The sequence below is a fragment of the Strigops habroptila genome, chromosome 13, assembly GCF_004027225.2.
Source record: "Strigops habroptila isolate Jane chromosome 13, bStrHab1.2.pri, whole genome shotgun sequence".
NCBI lineage: Eukaryota > Metazoa > Chordata > Aves > Psittaciformes > Psittacidae > Strigops > Strigops habroptila.
The window spans coordinates 16,349,556-16,369,698 of record NC_044289.2 but is presented as its reverse complement, the minus strand read 5'-3'; the positions used below and the strand labels follow the sequence as shown (position 1 = coordinate 16,369,698).

General features: G+C 46.0%; 2 protein-coding genes across 9 annotated transcripts; one reads left to right on the top strand and one right to left on the bottom strand.

Moving 5' to 3' along the window:
* Nucleotides 1–361: 361 nt before the first annotated feature.
* On the top strand, nucleotides 362–10,533 carry LOC115615028 (erythrocyte membrane protein band 4.2-like). Of its 7 annotated transcripts, none has more exons than XM_030502660.1 (13): nucleotides 363–475; nucleotides 2,414–2,599; nucleotides 3,302–3,532; nucleotides 4,118–4,236; nucleotides 4,961–5,080; nucleotides 5,487–5,664; nucleotides 6,047–6,185; nucleotides 6,574–6,677; nucleotides 6,971–7,213; nucleotides 8,027–8,347; nucleotides 8,655–8,815; nucleotides 9,248–9,381; nucleotides 9,525–9,560. In XM_030502660.1, the coding sequence occupies exons 1-13, from the start codon at nucleotides 466–468 to the stop codon at nucleotides 9,526–9,528; spliced, it is 1,950 nt and encodes a 649-aa protein (XP_030358520.1). In that variant the 5' UTR covers nucleotides 363–465; the 3' UTR covers nucleotides 9,529–9,560. The 7 variants fall into 7 exon arrangements, with proteins under 7 accessions (XP_030358523.1, XP_030358520.1, XP_030358522.1 ...); XM_030502659.1 differs by lacking the exon at nucleotides 9,525–9,560 and adding an exon at nucleotides 10,269–10,533 and having other exon boundaries at nucleotides 364–475; XM_030502663.1 differs by lacking the exon at nucleotides 8,655–8,815 and having other exon boundaries at nucleotides 362–475; nucleotides 9,525–9,916.
* CCNDBP1 (cyclin D1 binding protein 1) lies at nucleotides 10,343–19,005 on the bottom strand. 2 transcript variants are annotated; one of them, XM_030502668.1, is made up of 11 exons: nucleotides 18,866–19,005; nucleotides 18,582–18,641; nucleotides 17,860–17,939; nucleotides 16,790–16,871; nucleotides 16,255–16,351; nucleotides 15,126–15,199; nucleotides 14,744–14,820; nucleotides 14,007–14,260; nucleotides 12,845–12,905; nucleotides 11,808–11,854; nucleotides 10,343–11,424 (listed from the first exon to the last, which is right to left on the bottom strand). In XM_030502668.1, the coding sequence occupies exons 1-11, from the start codon at nucleotides 18,924–18,926 to the stop codon at nucleotides 11,316–11,318; spliced, it is 1,002 nt and encodes a 333-aa protein (XP_030358528.1). In that variant the 5' UTR covers nucleotides 18,927–19,005; the 3' UTR covers nucleotides 10,343–11,315. The 2 variants fall into 2 exon arrangements, with proteins under 2 accessions (XP_030358528.1, XP_030358527.1); XM_030502667.1 differs by lacking the exon at nucleotides 18,866–19,005 and adding an exon at nucleotides 18,721–18,836.
* Between the last annotated feature and the right edge of the window lie 1,138 nt (nucleotides 19,006–20,143).

The following is a 20,143-nucleotide window of genomic DNA, read 5'->3' as shown; positions in this document are numbered from 1 at the left end:
GAAGGGTTTAGGAGCTAAACAGTTTAGGGCCAATGTTGGAGAGCAGCTCTTCAGCACTTACATTTGAAGTGCATTCCTTGTATTGTTTAGAGCCAAATTAAGATTTGAATTTCCTACTCTCTTTCCTACATTGGCATCTCCAAGGCACAGCTCCTGAAATATTGTCACTGGCTGTCTTTAAAGACTTCACATCCCACTGTGGAATTTAACCTCATCTGTATGTAGGAAGCTACCCCTTTCTGTGAGTCTCTAGTGTGGTCTGAGAGATAAAAAAGTCCTCAACATCTGCACAGCAGGCCAGCAAGATAAGCTGAAGGAGAGGTCTTCACATCACATCCCACCCCATATAAAGAAATTGAGCAAACAACTCTGCAAGTGGATAATTTTGAAAGAAAGCTGAAAGAAGGAGCCATTGCCCATCAGAGCAAGAGAAGCTGAAGATTTTCACGGTACGGGGAACTAGACATGGGCCAAGGTAAGCAAAAATCACTTTGGTTAGTCCCAAGCATTTGTCAGTTGTTTGTCAGGTAAAGCAACTGTCCCTGCCCCAAGACAGTGTTCATGAGTTTTGCAGAAGCGGTGAGCTTCTTACAGGGCAAAAGCCAAGGAAATTCTCTAAAGGCTAAGGGAACTCCATTCGCAAAGAGCATTGCACAAAAGGGGAGTAAACAAAAGCTGATATCAATGCCTAAGGGGAGTTTGAGAGAAGCAGGAAGAAGCAGCTAAGGCAGACATCTGAAAGTTTAGAAGCAAAGGCAAGTGAGTTATCCTTAACACCGGGGATGGGGGCAGGAGCTGGGGAAGGTAAGCCAAACTACAAAAACGAAGCAGAGAGATTACAAAGTGTTTCAGCTACTTGAGCAAGGAGAGGGTCTAGGTTCCAAGCAACCTTTGAAGAAAGTTACAATAAGATCCACAAAAAGTCGTATGAAGAGAGGCAACCAGACTGCATATGACTCACCAGTCTACAAGATAGCCAGAACAGACATATTCATCACAAAGAAGAAAATATGAGGTCAGAGCTGGCTCTGTAAAGCTTAAACTGGTGCAGAGCTATGAACTGGAACAGTCATAAAGGGATTTGAAAGCCAGACCAGCATCATTCACTGAAAACAACGCGTGACATAATTAATGTTGGAAACAAGAAACAAAGCGCACAATTCAGTGGGACTCCCACAACAAACAAAGAAGGAACAAAAGCAACGGGAGAAGGTACCAATGCAGAGGACAAGGCAAGTTAGACTTAAGAACAGAGCAAACCTCTGAAAACTGCAAAGAGCACTCACTGTGGCTTTAGCACAGGAGCAATGGCTTTAGAGAGCAGGGGAATGCTCCGTGGATTATTTTTCTTTTAGCTGGAACAAAGGGAGAGCCTAGACCAGCAGGGTGGGGTAAGTGACAGAATGTGTCATGTAACAGACAGCAGTTTATAAAATGCAGGTTCAAGGATCTAAGTGATGAGTTGGAAGATAAAGAGATAAGTGAGGTCAGCATGATCCCAAGGCTGAGAAAAACATGGCTGAGAAAAAACAGGGTGTTATCTGCTTCTCAGCAAGAAGTCTGGAAAGATTAAGACCACCAGCAAAACCATAAGAAAAGTGCAAATATATGATCACACTACAGCCATTGAGCATCAAAATGGGTGCTTGAAATTGTGACTATTTTTTTCTCTCTTCTGGTGCTGGACAGAAGCATGTATGATGTGTAGGATGCATGTGTAGGAGACAGAAGGAGGAGCTCTTCTGCCTCCTGCGGCTCTAGGTGTAAGACTGCTAACTGTATGTGGTGCAAAGAAGGAAAACATGTCTGACTTGCTGTGATCCAGCATAGTTCCAGAACTGTACAGCCACATCACATTTGAACCAGCAGTGAAGTCTGCACCAGCTGCTGTTCTTTGGTGCATATCAGACATACACAGTGCAGTAACTGCTGGAAGAGCTCACGCCCACATTGCAAGTGGGGTGTAATAGCTTGTCTCCTGTGCACAATTTCAACCACGTTACCTTGTGGAGAGATGCCGCTTTGAGTGCCATCTGTGCCCTTGAGTACAGAGAACAAGGCTCCAAATGTAGTCGCAGTGCATGCTCAGTACTAACCACATCTGTACCATCTGAATGCTCAGGCCTATTCCATGTCCTTTCCTGGGCAGGAAAGAGCTTTTGTATACTCACTTGGTTCACTTACTGATGCCAAGGTATAACCAAAGGCAGCTCATTAGCCACTTGACACAAGAACAACTAAGTTCAGAGCGAAGGCCCTTCCAGTTAGTCAGCAGAAAGTCTCAAAAGTAGGGGGTCACTGCCTGAGTGGAGAAACATATGATCAGCTGCTCATGTGTCTCAGGATGTGGTCCAGCGCCAGCCTGCAGGCAGCTCACAGCCCCGAACTCATTCTGTATCTTCTCACACTACAGGTCTGAGCATCAAAAAATGTGATTTCAAGATCACAATGAACAACAAGAACCACCACACAGAAGAAATCAGCACTGAAAGGCTTATAGTGAGGCGGGGGCAGCCATTCACTATCACTGTATGCTTCTCGGCTCCGATACACAGCTACCTGTGGCAGCTGAAGAGGACCTTCCTCATAGTACAGACAGGTAACATCGTTACCATAGCTATCAGAGCTCTGGTCCTCCACCCACCTTAACAACACAGCTGGTGGCAAAAGGCATCTCTAGAGCCGGACAGGGGTGCCCAAATTTAGAAGTGAGGCTAGTGAACTGTTTATCTAAGGCAGAGCAGAGTCTCCTGCTGGTGGGACTGCAGGGTCAAAACTAAACTTCTTTCCAGAAGAGACGCTGCAGCACAATAACCAATGCAGGTTCACTACTCTCTGATTTGAAAGTACTCATGGGATCGCTCCTCTCTCCTGGAGAGGAATGGTTTAGGAATGTTCAAACTTAGCTAGCCTGTTACAGATGTTTGCTGTTACAGAGTGTTTCCTAGTAAGACCCCTGAGAAAGGCAGCAGCATTCAGCCCCAGCTTGTTTTAGCATAATCTGAGCACCTGGCTGTGACTTTTGCTATAAGACACTGAAATCCAGAAGCAGCAGGTCTGCACCATTCTGGCTATTCCTGGTTTATACAAATCTATGAAATACACATCCCATTTTCAAACATGGAGGCCTGAGCACAGTACTAACCTTAAGAAGATTCACTAGGCATTAAACTGCTGAAGGGATAAGACTCTCTCACAAGAAAGGAGAGTCATGGCTCCAGATATAGTCTAGGTCCCTGCAGCCTGCACGGGGTGAAGGTGCATGTCTGGAATAGACACAACCAGCTCTCTTTGGCTGCAGGATCACATCCTTCCAAAGCAGATGGAACCCAGACTGAATTTCCCATCTCCAGCCTGGGAGACCAGAAGCAGTGGAGCGCAGCACCGGAAGAACAGGACCCATGCTTCTGGACCATCTCTGTGAACACACCTGCCAATGCTCCCATTGGCCAGTATGCTCTGCTTTTACATGCCTCGAAGTCTTACCATCTCCTGGGCAGCTTCACCCTTCTCTTTAATCCATGGTGCCAAGGTATGTGATCAGAAACAGAAAGGCAGGACAGGATCAGTCACTTCACAAAAACAGCTTCTGAGCTCTGGCACTGTGCCTCCATGGAGGCTGATGCTGACTCACCTAGCACTGACCACCACTCCTGCCCCGCTCCTCACAGCACCTTAGCAAAGAGTAAGGGCTAATAAAAGCTCAAAGCTGCCTGCCTCAGCACTTCTGCCCCTTCCTGGAGTACTGCACTGTTAGAGCCCTGTCCTCCTTTATTTTCCTGTAACAAAGATTTTAAGATGAGTCAAGATTATAATTGGTCTGATTACAACCACTGTATCTTTTTCAGGGATAGAGAGGTCAATAACGGCCAGGAGAATAAAACAGCCAGCTAGTGCAATAGCCTAGGTCTGGAGGAACTTTTTCAAACAAGTAAACAGACATGACAATGAAATTCTTCTTTCCTGTGTGAATCAGAATCTGTGGTATTTTTCAGGGCACAATGCCAGGGGCTGCTGAAGTCCCTGGAGTGCAATGGAATCTGCTGGTGTAAGAGAGAAGCAAGTGCATCTGAGACCAGGAATGCTCTCTTCCTGATGCTTTTTTCTTCTAATCTAGATGATGAGGTGTTCTTGGCTAATGAGGCACAGCGGCAGGAGTACATTTTAAACCAAGACGGTGTCATCTACTGGGGGACAGAAAATGCAGTCCTAGCACAACCTTGGGACTTCAGTCAGGTAAGCAAGAGGTCCAGTACGTCTGCACTTTCTTACACCCACCAGCAGAGGAAGGATGCATATCTCCTGTGCGTATGCCATTCATTTCCATACTGTGGCTTTAATGAAAGAACTTGCACTCTGCACCCCCTGTCTTTGTCTAAGACTGTGCAGGAGAACATGGACCTGTGCATGAACTCCCATAAACCAGTATATGTAATCTTAGCTACCTTCTCAGGCTGTCCTCTATGAAGAAATGCATTGATCTATATCTGGGCTTTGTGTGCCTTCCTTTTATCAACAGATATAAAAGCATTTAACAAACCTTAGTTACTTTCTCTATTTTACAGGCAAAGTGCGGACAAGTAGATCTTCCAATTTGCCCAACGTATCTGACACAGACAGTGATTAGAACAGGACTTTATTCTATTTCAGGGCATCAGATTGCAAAAGTACCTCTGTGCCAACCTGGAGAGTGCTTCAGAAAAGCATCAATTCCCCTCAGTCAGGGAATGCAGTATCATGCTAATGCATTTCTCACCTTGCTTTAATGAAGCTGTAAGTCTGCCTTTAGTATGTTGTGCTCCCTCTCCAAATCTCTGCCTAGACCTCTTCTCTACAGCCCACTTCTGTAAGACTACCAGCGGAAAGGGAGAAATAATCTGCAGAGTTACAAATGCTTGCAGGGACTCCAGAGAACAAATGTTCATGCTAAATTTTCTGAAACCATGTGTTCTTATTTCAGTTCGAGGAGGATATTGTTGACATCTGCTTCACACTGCTGGATGTAGGTGAACGCCATCGAGACAAGGATCACACCCAGCGCAAGAACCCTGTTTACATCGGCCGCACAGTTGCTGCCATGGTAAGGAGAGCAGCCAGCAGCCCTGACCACAGCAGAGAAGACCCTAATACACAGCAAAGGCCAGCATCTCTCAATCCTAGTTTATGGCAATGCAACACACTGACCAAAGAGGAACCCTTCCCAGGGCTCTTCCAAACAACACCTCCTGCCCAACTGCAGCCCTTCTTGATATTCCTGCAGCAGACAAGCAGGGCTGCAGGAGTTTCTTAGCAATGGCAGTACACTTACTGAATAAATCTCAGGGAAGGCTGTTGTACCTGTACTGCGCAGCCACAACCTTCATTCTTTGCACAAAAAATCCTTTTGGTTTCATCTGCCTTGGGGGTAGCTTCATTGAACAGGATGAGGCGTACCTATCAAAGAGAGGCAATTCCTTAATCCATCTTTCTCTCCTCCTTCCCTGCAGCTGAACTGTGATGAGTTTAGAGGAATCCTGACAGAATGTGGGACCGGGCAATACTTTAATGGGACGCCCCCTTCCAAGTGGCTGGGAAGCGGTCCCATCCTCCGGCAGTGGGTTGCATCGCAGTGCAAGCCTGTCCGCTATGGGCAGTGCTGGGTGTTTGCTGCAGTCATGTGTTCAGGTACAGTGGTGATTCAAAGACTTCTGTGCTGAGCGAAGCCTTATTTGGTCTGAAGAATCTCTAGCATATGCCTAAGTTCCTGGATTGACACAGAACCCAGTAAAATAACCTTTAATTTTTAGGTGAGAGGCAGATCCTCAGAGTTTGTTCATCAACATTCAGCATTGCTACCTCTAAGAGAGAAGAGTATCAGTACACAACATTCACTGAACACACCTATGATAGCTTACTTCCTGAGGCAAGGTGCAATGCCTCTTGCAAAGTCCAAACAGCAGGCGCGATGTCACTCCTAATAGGCCTAGCACCAAAAAATGCTCTACATCACCAGAGGCACCCTTAGGGCAGGATGTACAACTGATTCACAGCTCTTTCTTCTGCACAGTTCTGAGGTGCCTGGGAATTCCTACCAGGGTGGTCACAGGCTTTACGTGGGCTCACAACACTAACAGCAGCCTGAGTGTGGATGAGTACTATGATGAAGATGGGACACTGCTAACACAAGACAAGAGTGCCCGTGTCTGGTAAGAACACATGGCAGGGCCCAAGCACAAATCTGAAGCAATATCTCTATCTAGGAAATGACAGAGGTGGGGGAAAGAAAGAGGTAAACAGCTGCAGGGAAGTGGACAGGAGACAGCTCAGCTGAAACCCTGTCTACATGACCCGTTCTTGAGAAATCACCACAACCCAAACTGAAAAGCACCCTATTACTAGGGCCCATAAAGGAAGAATGATAGTCTCCAGTCCAACTGGAGAAACTCCACTTCTGACAAAATCCCTGGTCTCTGCACTCCTCAACATGCACTGAGCTCTTTCAAAGGAGCATTAATTGGCTGTGGTTTGGCTAAAACTTTACTGTACCTCAGAGCTTACTCCCTTGGTATAAGCACGTGATGCTGTCTCTTGCAGGACCTTCCATGTTTGGAATGAATGCTGGATGGCTCGAGCAGACTTGCTACCAGAGTACAGTGGGTGGCAGGCACTGGATGCCACCTGCCAGGAAAAAAGAAAAGGTAAAATATCAAAGATGTGCTTTGGGGAGGTGCAGGGGTGGAAGTGGAGTGGTGAACAAATAAAGCAGTTCAATATTCCTCCCTTCCCAACTTCCAGTGCAAGGACGCAAAAGGACAGGGACCTGTCATCATTCATCTGTTTGATTTGTGTATCTCTAAGAGCCCTATCATAGCACTGCTCCCTAATGATCTCCTAAACTAGATACTTAACCACTCCTGGTATTGGTCTAAACTAGGCATGGGTCCAGTTGGTAAAGCATCTGAGACTTAGCTAGGCCACAATTTCTCTTCAGGTCCATCCTTCTGTGGGCCAGCCCCTGTTCAAGCCATCAAGGAAGGGGACACAGAAGTTGATTATGATGTCTGCTACTTCTTTGCTGCCATCAATGCCAAGTGCCAGGTCTGGATACAAAAAACAGATGACACTCTCAGGCCAGCTCTTGGTAGCACAAAGTACACTGGCAACAACATCAGCACCAAGAGTGTGGGCAGTGAACGCTGTGAGGATATCACACACAACTACAAGTATCCTGAAGGTATGGGTTAGGCAAGTGGTTGAGCACATTTTCTCTGCCAGTGTTACAAATGAAGAGTGAAGGATTAGAGAGCAGGGCTATAACAGAACATTAAGGTCATCCACTTCTCACTACTTCCCCTTCCTGAGAGGCACAAGGACACCTTACTCTTGCTGTCTACAGAAGTCATGCACAAATTTCATTCTGCTTCACTGCATTACCGAGCTCTCTCGAAGGCAAGACCTTTCGTCAACAGGTACTTTCCTGTCTGGAAAACCTTTCCTGATTTCTGTTACCTGCACACTCTGCACATTCGCCTCCCATTATCTCTGTAAAATATATATATATATTCCAGACTCCAGCTTTCTGAAAAGGATTGCTCCCAGATATTGCCTAAAACCCTCCCTCAAAAAGTAGCTCCCCCTTCAGAATCTGTTACTGAGTGCTGTTTCCCTTCCCAACCCTACCATCTCATCTTAGCCCATGGCATGTTGTCTCCTTGGCTGCAGTACATCACAACATAGTCCTGTGCCTAGCTACAGCTATAGCTAAAAAGACAACTGCCTCTTTTATTCTGACAGATGTTAGCACCAAAGTGCTTTAAAAACTAAGACAAACATTTCCTAATACAATCTTTCAGGTATATTCAATGACTGCCCTGTCAACTGAAATTCTCAATCTGCTCCAACTGAAGCACAACAGGCTCTCTCTCTATAAAAGATAGAAACAGTTATCTACAGTACTGCCAGGATAATTCAATGCCATCCTTCTGCATTTACTGCTTCACACTAGTAAACAGGAAAGAATTCTAAAATGTGTGCTCCCTTGTGACAGGTTCTCTTCAGGAAAAAGTAGCACTTGACAAAGCCTACACAAAGATAAAGGAGCTTGAGGCAACCAGCAGCAGCAGCAAAACACAGTTTAGCTCCATTCCTACCACCCTTGAAGAGCCAGTTAACCTCTTCATCCACCTCCAATCGAAGAATTCTCTGCTACGGGGACAAGACATTCCGCTTTCCATTGAAGTATTTAACCACAGTGGTGGAGAAAAGTCTACTCACCTGGTAGTTGGGGCCCAGTCTCTACATTATAAGGGTGTGCCTGTTACCCAACTTTGGAAGGAAGAGTTTCATCTTATCCTGAGAAGCAATGAAGGTAAGAATTCTACTGGGTGCATGGCTAGAAAAGTGTGTCTAGTCCTCTCACTTCAAGAAAAATGCACTTAGCCTTAACTTTACAAAAGGTTCCCAAATAGTTCATTGTAGGGGACAGAAATAAAACATTGGCAACATCAACTTAAGAGATTTTGAATCTGCAAATGCAGCTGGGATCACTTAAGCTTTTAAATGCTGCAGCTTTTAGTACAATATTGGGCATTAAACACTCCTAGGCACCATGCAGCCTAAGATCAGACTGTACTTACCATCTGCATTGTCATCTGTATTCCACCACTCTATTCCAGCTAACAACCTGCAAGTCTTTGTGCCTTACTCACGGTACAGAGAAGAACTGGGAGAGGACCATCTGCTTAGGCTGACTGCCACGTTGAAAGATGAGGACTCCTTCTACATATACTTTGCACAGGAAGAGATCAGCATTTGTGATCCCCCTCTCACTATTGAGGTTAGATCAGCCTATCATTCTGTTACTGCAGTAGAGAAAACAGCTTTCATAGTCATAAACAGCAAAAAAAATCTGCTGGGTTGAGTAGCTCTCCTCAGGCTGTCTTTTTTCAAAGCACTGAGACATCAGTTTGGGAAAGGTGAGTTGTGCCACACTGCTATATACAGTACTTCCACTTCTATCTTGTCTATGTGTGAGCATAAGGAAATCCAATGACTCCCAACTCACTCATCAGTCTAGAAATCACAGGCTGCAGAAGGAAACTACAGCAGAATACCACATTCGAGAAGAAAATAAGCTGGACTTTGCCTCTTCTGGCAATTGGCAGCTCAGACTGAAACCTCTCGCACCAAAAAAATAACATATCTCCCTTTAATCACAGAAGAATCTCTTTCCTTCTCTCAGTTTCAGCTCATTTCCTTCTTTCAACAGTTTCCAGAAAACATGGTACAATATCAGCCAAGCACAGCAAAGATCAGCCTCCTGAACCCTCTCACCGAACCCTTGGAGAAGTGTGTGATAGTGGTTGCAGGGCGAGGGCTCATTTACAGACAAAGGAAGTACAAGTAAGTGCAAACTGAATGATCTCAGAACAGCTAGAGAAACCCCTGTGCAGGAAAGGCTGTCCCCAAAACTAAGCGAGCAACAGCATGGCAGGAAAAGACTACAGAAGCATGAAAGCCCCAGGCATCCCATCCTTTATTTACAGATAATACAGAAGATTTTCACACTGAGAAGGAGAAAATCCAGGTAACAGAACTTTCAACAGATGTGTAATACATAAGTTGAAGTTAGTACTACATTTGTGAAAGCTTCAACCCCAAAAGCCTAGACAGCAGAAGGAAAGCTCCCTGCCAACAAGAAGGGTAACAAGAGAAGTATCACAAGACTTAGGAAGAAATACACATTAAATAAGACAACGGTTATAGGTCACTGAAATGAGCTACAAAATTTAGAAATTATTTGCTGCTGAGAAATCAATTGCTTTTTAGATAGCCATGTGAACATATGTGAATGGGGTGAAACTATACTATTTGTGACATATCTTTCCACTTATTACCCACTGTGAGCAATAAAGACAGTCCCTGGGTACAATTTTAACAGTGTCTTCCCACACTCTGAAGAACCAGACAAACCTGGCTTAGCTGAGTCACCCAACAAGGCATTAACTCTGCCCACATACACACTGCTCTCAAGAAGCTGCATTAGGGCAAAGTAACCTTCGATGACTCCATGGGGAGTTCAACACTCCTGACATATATCCCTCCCCAAACCGCCACCACATCACAGTTCCATTGGGGCAGTTCAGGTAACTACTACCTGCTGCCTTTCCCCCCCTCCCCGCCCTTTCCTTTTTTGGCCCCACACTTCTGTCGAGCAAATGCACCTCCTGAGCCGGGAACTACAAATACAAAGAGGTGCACTTCCTGTATAATCCCCTCTCACCTTTCAGGTTGGGCTCCGTGCAACCTAAAAGCACTCAACAGCTGCAAATCCCATTCACCCCCACCCAAGCTGGGCCCAGAAGACTCACTGCACATCTTACCTGCCTTCAATTCCAGAACCTGAAGAGCTACAAAACTATCGACATTGCAACTGCCTAATGCCCAACTTAGAACAGGTCCTGCTGTCCTGTTTACAAAAGAGTGGTCATGATCCGTGCCCTGGTCTCAGGCAAGCACAGATGTTAACAGCTGAATAAAAGATATTTAAAACCATGACTGACTTTGATTATCTGTACAAACTCAACTCTCTTCCCTCTGCCACTATGCCCACTTTCCAGTTTTGAAGTTCAACCTTACTGTGGCAAAGATGGGGTAAATGCTCAAGCAAATGCCACATTTCTCACCATGCATATGTGCTGAACCCACCACTGCTTAGCCATTTTTCCCTACTCACGGCAAAAAGGAATATCCTAGAGGTTTAAAGTGATGATAGATGTAACGTTTCTCTAGAGATATACTATTATTCCCCTACAGATCCTTGACACTGGCAAAGTAGTAAATAGTATTTTCCACTGCTTTCTGAGGAAACAATAAAGAGAAAGACAGTTCACTCTTCTCTAAGGTTAGACAGGAAATAGCAGCAGCGCTACATGTTTTTAATGATTCATTGAGCTTCCTGCTCAAGCAAGAAGCAAGACCCTTTCCTTCTGTACATATCCTCTGCCACCTGAAAACAGATAAAGCCACTCATGCAAATCCAGCAATATTTTATTGTTCTTTGAACCCCATAGTAGTTGCAATGTCTGAAGAATGGGGCACATTCACAGCATTAAGATGCAGCACTGCACCATTCCCAGGATCCCAGGAATCCAAGCAAAATGACACCTTCTGCAATAGCAAAGAGCAACTCCCTGGGAAAGTTTTACCAACTGGCAGTAAAGTTCAGTCCTAAAAACAATGTTCTCATCATTCTCCCAACAGCTGGAGAATACCAAGATTCACTGGAAAAGCACATGCCAGAAACAGTGGCAGCAACACATGTATACATGGAAGAACTAAAGTTGACCCTGTGTGAAGTTCTTGATTTTGTTCATGTTGTGATCTACTGCACCAGTTAGAAACTGCACCCAGCCTTCCTCTGATGGTGGACATACATGGCTTGTCCTGCAAAAGTGGAGGAAATTCATTAGGAAAGCCTCCTGGGTGTCTTATACCTATGCATCCAAACAACACATGGGTATTGTGAAGTGCTGAATTACCACAGCATTAAAACAGGACTGCTATAGCCCAAGTGGTTTGGGCAAGGAAGAACCCACATCTATGTCTCTAGTGCCAAACCTTAACTCATATGTGTGCGTCTTCAGTGGGAACCACTTCTATCCCTACCATCCTGTTCTTACTTTCACCCCTTTGTGACTGACTAAGATCATAATTATTCCAAAATGCCAGCATTTGCTGCCTAGAAATGAGTCACCTTTGATAGGAAGCAGAAAGCTATCAACCACCATAGCAGGGGACACACACATACAAATCTAACTCATACTCACCTTGTAATCTCTAAGACTTTCTTTAATATTGAGGCCAACTTAGCAGCCTAGAAAGAAACAAAAGAGAAATAACATCAGCCAAACATGCAAAAGTTGCTCAGCAGCACTGGAAAAGAAAGTAGGGTGCAGGAATGCCCAACACATCCAAGAATGAGAAAAACTGCCACAGATCTGATGTAGAAGGAAGTTATCTATCACTGCCACTCTGGGACAAACTGTCGCTGGCTGGGACAGCCAAAAATAAAGACAGACTGTTTTTTAAAGCACATGTTGAAATGCTTTTTTCTTTAAAAAGATAAGCCTATTAGAAATTAGTAACCGATATTAAGGTATGAACTTACAAGTGACCGACTGCCATGCAATATGGTATTAAGCAATACTTTCTTTTTTACCCCAAAAAATCAAGCCACTGGCCAAAGGCATGAAATCAAAATTAAGAATAAAAAAATCTCAGATATGAGAAGATACATTCTTAATCTATGATACAAGGGTGACTGGGAAGTCATCTAATACAGCCTCCTGCTCAAAACAAGGCCTACCTCAAAGTTCAGTCAGGTTGTTCAGGACCTTGCCCAGTCAAGTTTTGAGTATTGCCAAAGATGGAAATTCCACTGCTGCTCTGAGCAGTTTCTTTCAGTGCTTACCCATGTTCACTGTGAGAATTTTTAATTTGTATTTTTAATTTACACAGCTTTATTTGAGCAAGTCTACATTACCCAAGGAAGAAAGCAGACATCCAGTACACTGACAGCCTTAGACCTCACTTTCCTGAGGTACTGTCACTGGATGTCTCTATGGTTTATAGTTCAGAGCCAAAGCTTATGGGGCCATGCTCTCCCCTGACAAAGTAAAGATGAGGAATGCATTTCCACGTGAAGGAAGCTAGAGTCTGCAGGAATCAAAGGGGAACTCTTCATCCCTAAGAACTTGTTACTGAGACAGTCGCTAACACCCTTTCTTTGACAATCAGTCGCTTCTCCAATTCAGTTTCTTCCCCTTCTCCCCAGCCAAGTGAGTAGCAGGCTGCAGATACTTACATTAAGCCGCACAGCCAGCTGGTTCATAGGTGGATACATGCTCAGTGCCAGCTCATCAACACTAGAACAGAAGAGGGGAGCAATGGAAGAAAGGTCCTGATAGCACAACTCATGGATCCTGGTCAAAGCCTACACTCATCCTGACTGTGTATCAGGAACAGCGCTGCATGACAAGGACACAATGTCAATCATACCCATGGGATGCTTTTCACTGCCTTCTCAGACAACTGCGTGTCACTCTCCCCTCAAGAGTGAGACATGGCCACAACTCCACACCAAAGTGCTGCTAACAGGCTTGGGGAAGACTGGCTGAGAAACTGCCCATGGAAAAGGATTTGGGGTGCTAACTGACAGAGCTAAACATGAGCTAGCTTCTGCCCAGGCAGCCAAGAATTCCAACAGCATCCTGACCTGTATCACAAATAGCATAGCCAGCAGGACCAGGGAAATAATCCCCCTGTACTGGGCACTGGTGAGGCTGCATCTCGAATCCTGTGTTCAGTTCTGGGCCCCTCAATAAAAGAGAGACATTGAGGTGCTGGAGCAGGTCCAGAGAAGGGCAATGGAGCTGGTGAAGGACTGGAGGACAAGTGTGATGAGGAATGGCTGAGGGAACTGGGGGGGTTTAATGTGGAGAACGGAAGGCTCAGGGGGGACCTCATCACTCTCTACAACTACCTGAAAGGAGAAGAGGTGGCTGGTTTCTTCTCCCAAGTAACAAGTGACAGGACAAGAGGAAACAGCCACAGGCTGTGTTGGGGGATTTCTGAGCTGGTATTAGGAGAAATTTCTTCACCAAAAGGGTAGTCAGGCATTGGAACAGGCTGCCCAGGCCAGTGGTGGAATCACCATTCCTGGAAGCGTTTGAAAACCATATGCATGAGGCCCTCATTGACATGGTTTAGTGGTGGTCTTGGCAGTCCTGGGAGAATGGTTGGACTTGATGATCTTAAAGGTCTTTTTCAACCTACTTGATTCTGCGCTCCTTCCTATCTTGCACAACTCTAAACAGCCTACACCTTAACAGTCTTCTCACCACATCTGATTCCACCACCAGTTCACAGTTTCAGTACCATACAAGATTTTCCTAATCTGTTCTCTACATCTCAAGGACAGGGACTGCTCTGGAGCAAAAAGTAGCAAAAGGGAGAGACCTGCTTACCTTGGACTGATCTCATTAGCAATGTCTGCAAGATCATCCAGCTGAGCGATCTGGTCTGGAGAATCAGCTTTGCCATAAGCCTTCACTACACCCAAGACCTTCTTCAGGCAAGCTTTAGAAGCCTTCATTAATCCCATGCAGGAGCTAAGCAGCTTCCGGTCAGCTTCTGACCAATATGTATCTCTGTTGCCCCGAAAGCCCAGCTCTTCATCTTCCATGATGTCACTGTAGGGGTCATGCCCTTCCACCAGAGCCTAAGAACACAGATGCATTGAAAACCCAGAGCCTAACAGCAATTCCAGCAATACCCAAGAGGAAAACATATTCTAGAAATCACACAAATGATTTATGGAGGAATTTCTCTCCAACCAGCACCTCAGTTACCAGATTCTGTTAATCCTAGCAAGACTGGATTAAGAAAAACTAATCCCCCAACCCAATTCAACACAGCAAACAGCAAGAATCTGGTAAGTAATGCCACTGTTACATCAACCTGCCCTGCTGCCCCAACATCCCCCTGCAATTCAGGACATAGCTTTATGGAAACCTTATATAAAGCAAAGCAGGCTTGAGTTTAAAAACTCATTAAGATCCAGCCAGATCATAGATCCAATCTAGATCATATCAGAACAAATTTAAATCAAAGCCTGTACATAAAACAATCCCTGTATTCCATCACTAAACCATCACTGCAATTCACCACTGGAGGTTCCTCAAAAGCTTAGGGGCTTCCTTACATGTTCCATCTCCTCCAGAGCATCCTTGACCACACCTAGACATGCAGCCAGAGTTGACGCAACTGCTGCCTGGTTATCTGCAAATGTAGAAGGATGAATAGTGTGGCACTACATCATTCAAATCATTTTGCAACAACATTCATCTAGGTTTGCAATCATTAGGTCTTGAGATTATGGGATCAAACTTTTTGCAGAGCTCAGAGCTGCACTGTTGCCATGCAAAGAATTGGGCCTGGCTTCTAAGCTTATACATTTTAAACCCAGCCAGGTTTTGCAGAATGAGCGAGCCTTCACTGTAGTAGCTAGAATGTCCTTTGCAAGGGCTATTGATATTCAAAGACAACATGTCCTAGTTTTGTTGTTCTGCATATACAATACTCACCTCGTGGAAGGCTGGACACTTGTTCACATGCCTCCCACACACCACCAGTTGATATAAGCTGTTCCTGAGACAAGCTGAAACAAAACAAAGCCCCCCAAAGTTAAACTCAATATTACCACTCTGCTAGACTATTTACTTTCTGCACCAAAGATGATGCACTCTAGTAGAAACTCTGCTAGAAAGATGTCACCAACCAGCTTGTCACTAGTATGTCATGTCTGTGTAAAGCAAAAAGCGCTTGCTTCTACTGAGTTTAATTATCCACTGGAAGAAGAAGCAGGAGCCTCTTACAAAGACCTCTCAAGGTGCTTAGGCATGTATGTTTCAGTACCTACGCAAACCAGCAGTCTGTATCAAGAGACTGCTGACCTCTGCCTAAGGGCAGTGGCACGTAATCCAGAAAGAGAGGAAGAAGTCTGTATCAGTCCAGTGACAAGCTTTATAAAGTGGCACAGTCATTGCGTATGACAGTTCACTCCAAGGGCAAAAACTGCCAGAGTAAATGCTATGCAGCACCTTCATGGTAAACCTACTCTCAGCACCTTTTCTTGTCTCAGGCAAGATGAAAATCTATTCTCTGTGAAGACAAATGTACTTGACTCAGGTCACTGGGACAACAGGGTACTGTGAGGGCCCTGAAGTGCATTCCACCCTCCCAGGAGTTTAGCTGGCTGTATACAAGATAGAAGTCTCATTCTCATATCAAAGGGGTATGTGACTTCCCTTTGATTCTGACCCGGATCCTGACCCACTGATTTGACCTTCCTGCCTTGACCTCACACCCAACTCATTGTAATGGATGTGCTGGGCAATCACTAGATGGTGTATGATGCTGTTTACTCTCTCTGAAGCTGACTATGATCCTGGCTTGCTGGCCTGACTTTCCAGCTTGACCTCACTGTTATGGGCTCGTCTTATCATCTGGACTCTCAAATGAACCTCACCAGCACTGCTCTGCTCACTCAGGCACTGGGGTACAGGGCCTTTGCTGATGAGGCCATTGCCTCTTCCTACTTCATAACAATGCTCTGCTTCTGCCTCCCACTCCCCTTAGGAAGCAGTCTGCACTTGCAGCTTCCTAACAAGTACGCTTGTAACTTTCCTTTTTTTTCCCCTCGAAAATTACTACCTCTCCAATGGAGCACTGAGAATTGTTTCTGTGAGTTGGATCATTCCTTCCACTACTTCAGTGGTAGCATCTCGTACCATCTTCCGAAGAGTAGTACCTGGTGAAGATTGAGAAAGATCAAGAAAGTTACCACAAAGTCAGCAACAACAGAAAGCAACTGCTAAGATGGACACAAAGACTGCTCCATCTGTGTGGATACACTGTATAAATGAAGTTATAAATTACTTTGTACAAGGATCTCAACACTTTATAAATATGAAAACTTCATAAATACGAACACTCAATCAACTATACAACTTCCAGCATTATCACTCTTTCACAGATGGAAATCTAAAGGAGTAGACAGACAAGTGGTTCACTCAAACATGTTGCAAGTCTACAGAACAGCTGATAATGGGACTACCTGCGCAGGACAACTTGCTTTCCTGCAGATGCCAGATGTTACATTAGGCACTGAAATACTGGGTTTCTTTATACAGTGGTGAAATAACCAGCACCCTATATACTGGTGCCTGCCCTGCTGTCACTATCTCACCTTGGCCCTTGGGGAGCCAGTAGTACACTGTGGCAACTGCAAGAATGGCATTTTGGACATCTTCACTCAGCTTCTGGCAATCCTGAAAATGGACAGGCAAAAGGTTAACTGTGAATAGTCCATGGCTGCACCGAATTTAGAAAGTCTCACAAGCAATTACTTACATTCAGATTGCTTTGAGAAAAGGGAAGTACAGTAATAGCCACCTTGCTTGAGAAACAAATACAGCACAAGAAGAAGACACAGTAAGCAAGCTGTATACATCATAAGTCGCCTCATGATTTGTTAGCAAAATATGTCCTGATGTGGCAGTCAGATGCACCAGAGAGGAAGAAGTATCTTAGATCATTATTCTGAACTGGATGGCTTTCTTTTTTCTCCTCCAAACCCAGGTATTATAAATGTCTCTGAATTAACAGCAAAAATATAGAACGACAGACTGGTTTGTGTTGGAAGAGACCTTAAAGCTCACCCAATTGCAACCCCCTGCCACAGGCAGGGACACCTTCCACTAGACCAGGTTGCTCCAAGCCCCTGTGTCCAACCTGGCCTTGAACACTGCCAGGGACGGGGAAGCCACAGCTTCTCTGGGCACCCTGCACCAGCACCACACCAACCTCATACCAAGGACTTCTTCCTAAGATCTCATCTCGATCTCCCTTCTGTCAGTTCAAAGACATCCCCCCTCGTCCTGTCCCTACAGGTCCTTGTAAACAGTCCCTCTCCAGCATTCTTGTAGGCCCCGTTTAGGTACTGGAAAGCTGCTACATTGGATATTCTTTGTTAGATCTAAGGTCTGTATTGTCCAATATCCTGTATCTATCAGCAATCAGGTGTAGGTGTTAAAGAATGTAAAATTACTTCTATTTGGTACATCTCCCTAACTTACAGAAATTAGTTTTCTGGAGAATTCCTGAATTTCATTAATACACCCTGAATTTCATTAATAGCCCACACAGACATCCCTTGTTTGTGCTGAACCAAATAAATTTGTTTAGTCAAGTGAATGAAGAGACACCTGAAACTTGTCACACACACTGCTGTTTCACTCTGTGGGGGCTTTTGCTCACCTCAGCAGAAGTCAGCGGAGGCTCTGAGAAAGCCAGACTCAGCTTTGTAGCTTCCTGTGATGTTACTTTGAATGTCTGACCTAGAAAGGATTCAATGGGAACAAAAGAATAGAACGTAACTTGGGTAAAAGGTGAAAAAACAGAGCAACTAGATGAGCAAAATCTCTGATGCTACTTTGCCCTGCTGTTTGATTACAATTTCTTCCTTCCAAGCAATACATAAATCCCACTACACAGAAGAAAAAATTCCACAGTGCGTTTGTGCCATGTTTACTCCATGTCTTTACTTAGCTGGCAGTGATATCCACAACCTTGTGTCCTGGTCCATGACGCCTTCACCGGGATGCTGTGAGGCTTTAACTGAGACCAAAGGTTTTAAAAAATATAGAATGACAGACTGGTTTGTGTTGGAAGGAACCTTAAAACTCACCCAGTTCCAACCCCTGCCATAGGCAGGGACACCTTCCACTAGACTAGGTTGCTCCAAGCCCCTTTGTAGCTTGTTTTGTAGCAACTGTTTGATACCGGCCGCTGCTGCACCAACGCCAGCGCCCTGCAGTGGAGGGCAAGTGTCAAGCCCGTGGCCGGCGACATGCCTGCATCTCTCCCGCAGGACAGACCCGCGCCTCGGCCCGCCCCACGCCGGTCCCGACCCAGCCCAGCACCTTCAGAGCGGCCGATCTCGCGCGCGGCCCACCGCCGGCCCGCTCCACTACCCGTACCTAGCGCGTCCCAGAAGCGCGGCAGCTCGAACGGCTCACGGCACTCGCCCGGTTCGCCCTCTGTAACGGCAGAGAGAAACCTCAGCCAGCAGAGAGTCGCCTCGGCTCAGGCCCCGCTCCCGCCCGGCCCCAGACCCACCTCGGACCCGTGCCAGCACCGCCCGCAGCGCGCTGCGCAGGACCCGCAGCGGCTCCCGAGCCTCCATGGCTACAAGAGCTGCCAGCTGCGCGCCCCTCGCCTGCCACCCACCAACGCACTGCGCGTCACGTCCGCTTCCGGGTACCGGAAGACGCTCCACCGCCTCTTCCGGCGAGCGCACACCCTGCCCCGGCGGACGCGCCCATGCCCGTGCTGATGCGTTATTAGCGGCGTCCCCGGCGCAAGGAGAGCAGGAGCGACGCCGACAGCCGCTACAGCCCGCGCAGCTCCTCTGCGTTGAGCAGGTTGTTGGCCGCCTCAGACCAGGCTGCGTGGGTCGCATAGTTCATCTCAGAGGCGAGACTATTAGTGCTGTCCAGAGTGTGGTTTGTTCCGCCGATAACTGCGTGGCATTCGGGGCACTTGCTCCTCTCCATTGTCCCCCCCCAGTTCCCAGTCACATAGGCATGCCCATTTCTGCACTTGAACCAGTCTCCCGGGGGACAGCCAACAGCACTGACAATCTGCACCTGCACCTCCTCCAATCCTGACACAGGCAAGGCAGTGCAAAGCCTCTCCAGGACAGCCTTCGCGGCACCCTCATCCTGCTCTGTGAACTTCGTTGTCCCTTCCAGGATCTCACAGGCACTGGCAATCTCTGCTGCAAGTGCTGGGTCAATTGTCGCACTTGCCCCTCTGCAGCTTTCCAGGTCTCAGGCTGCAGGTCAGAGAGCTCCTGTGCTGTAAAACTGAGCTGTGGTTCATCCAGCCACTTTCTCAGCCCCTTCCTCTCAGTTGCATCGATTTGGCTTATAGAATTGGTTAGCTCTGATACATGCTTGTAGAAGTCTGATACTTCTTGTAGAGAGATCATCAGCTTTCAGTTTATCCTCCAGCATGAGATACTTAAGAACTCCTATGCAGAACAGCATTCCCTGCAAGTGCAGCCTGCAGTTTTTGCTAGACTCAGCTTCCTGTGCTGGGCCCCGGCTTTTCTTTTTCACCTTTTCTATCTCATTGAGCCACCTTTTCACAATGGTGCCACATCTCACATTCATTCTGATAGGTATCTAACAGATAGGGTATACCTTCAGCTTGATGACATCATCTTCATCCATATAATGGTCAAGGCCTTGGGACTCAAAGATATGGCCACAGTCTTCAAGCCGTACAAATCGAGCATCTTGGTCTTCTTCAAAGCCAAAAAAGATCGGGATGAGGTCCTCACAGTCACAAACAAGGCACTTCTTTGTGCAGGGCTCTCCACACAATCCAATAAAAGGATGACTGCAGCACAGTAGCTTGGCATATAGTACACTGCAGCAAGGTCTATTGCATGTTTCAGAGCAAAGTTTGGTACACCGGTAGTGCTGGCACCACCACTCGCATGGCTCAGCACACACACAACAGCTCTCTCTGCATT

What these genes read in the sequence shown, in the direction of transcription:
- LOC115615028 (XM_030502659.1), top strand. An exon ending in AACCTTGGGACTTCAGTCAG is followed by an intron (nt 4,237 to 4,960) that starts GTAAGCAAGAGG and finishes TTCTTATTTCAG; the next exon opens with TTCGAGGAGGATATTGTTGA. An exon ending in TATCCTGAGAAGCAATGAAG is followed by an intron (nt 8,348 to 8,654) that starts GTAAGAATTCTA and finishes ACTCTATTCCAG; the next exon opens with CTAACAACCTGCAAGTCTTT.
- CCNDBP1 (XM_030502667.1), bottom strand. Translation starts at nt 18,787, where the DNA reads ATGGAGGCTCGGGAGCCGCTGCGGGTCCTGCGCAGCGCGCTGCGGGCG. An exon ending in AGTGTCCAGCCTTCCACGAG is followed by an intron (nt 14,821 to 15,125) that starts GTGAGTATTGTA and finishes CTACATTTGCAG; the next exon opens with ATAACCAGGCAGCAGTTGCG. An exon ending in AGCTGGCTGTGCGGCTTAAT is followed by an intron (nt 11,855 to 12,844) that starts GTAAGTATCTGC and finishes GTTTCTTTCTAG; the next exon opens with GCTGCTAAGTTGGCCTCAAT.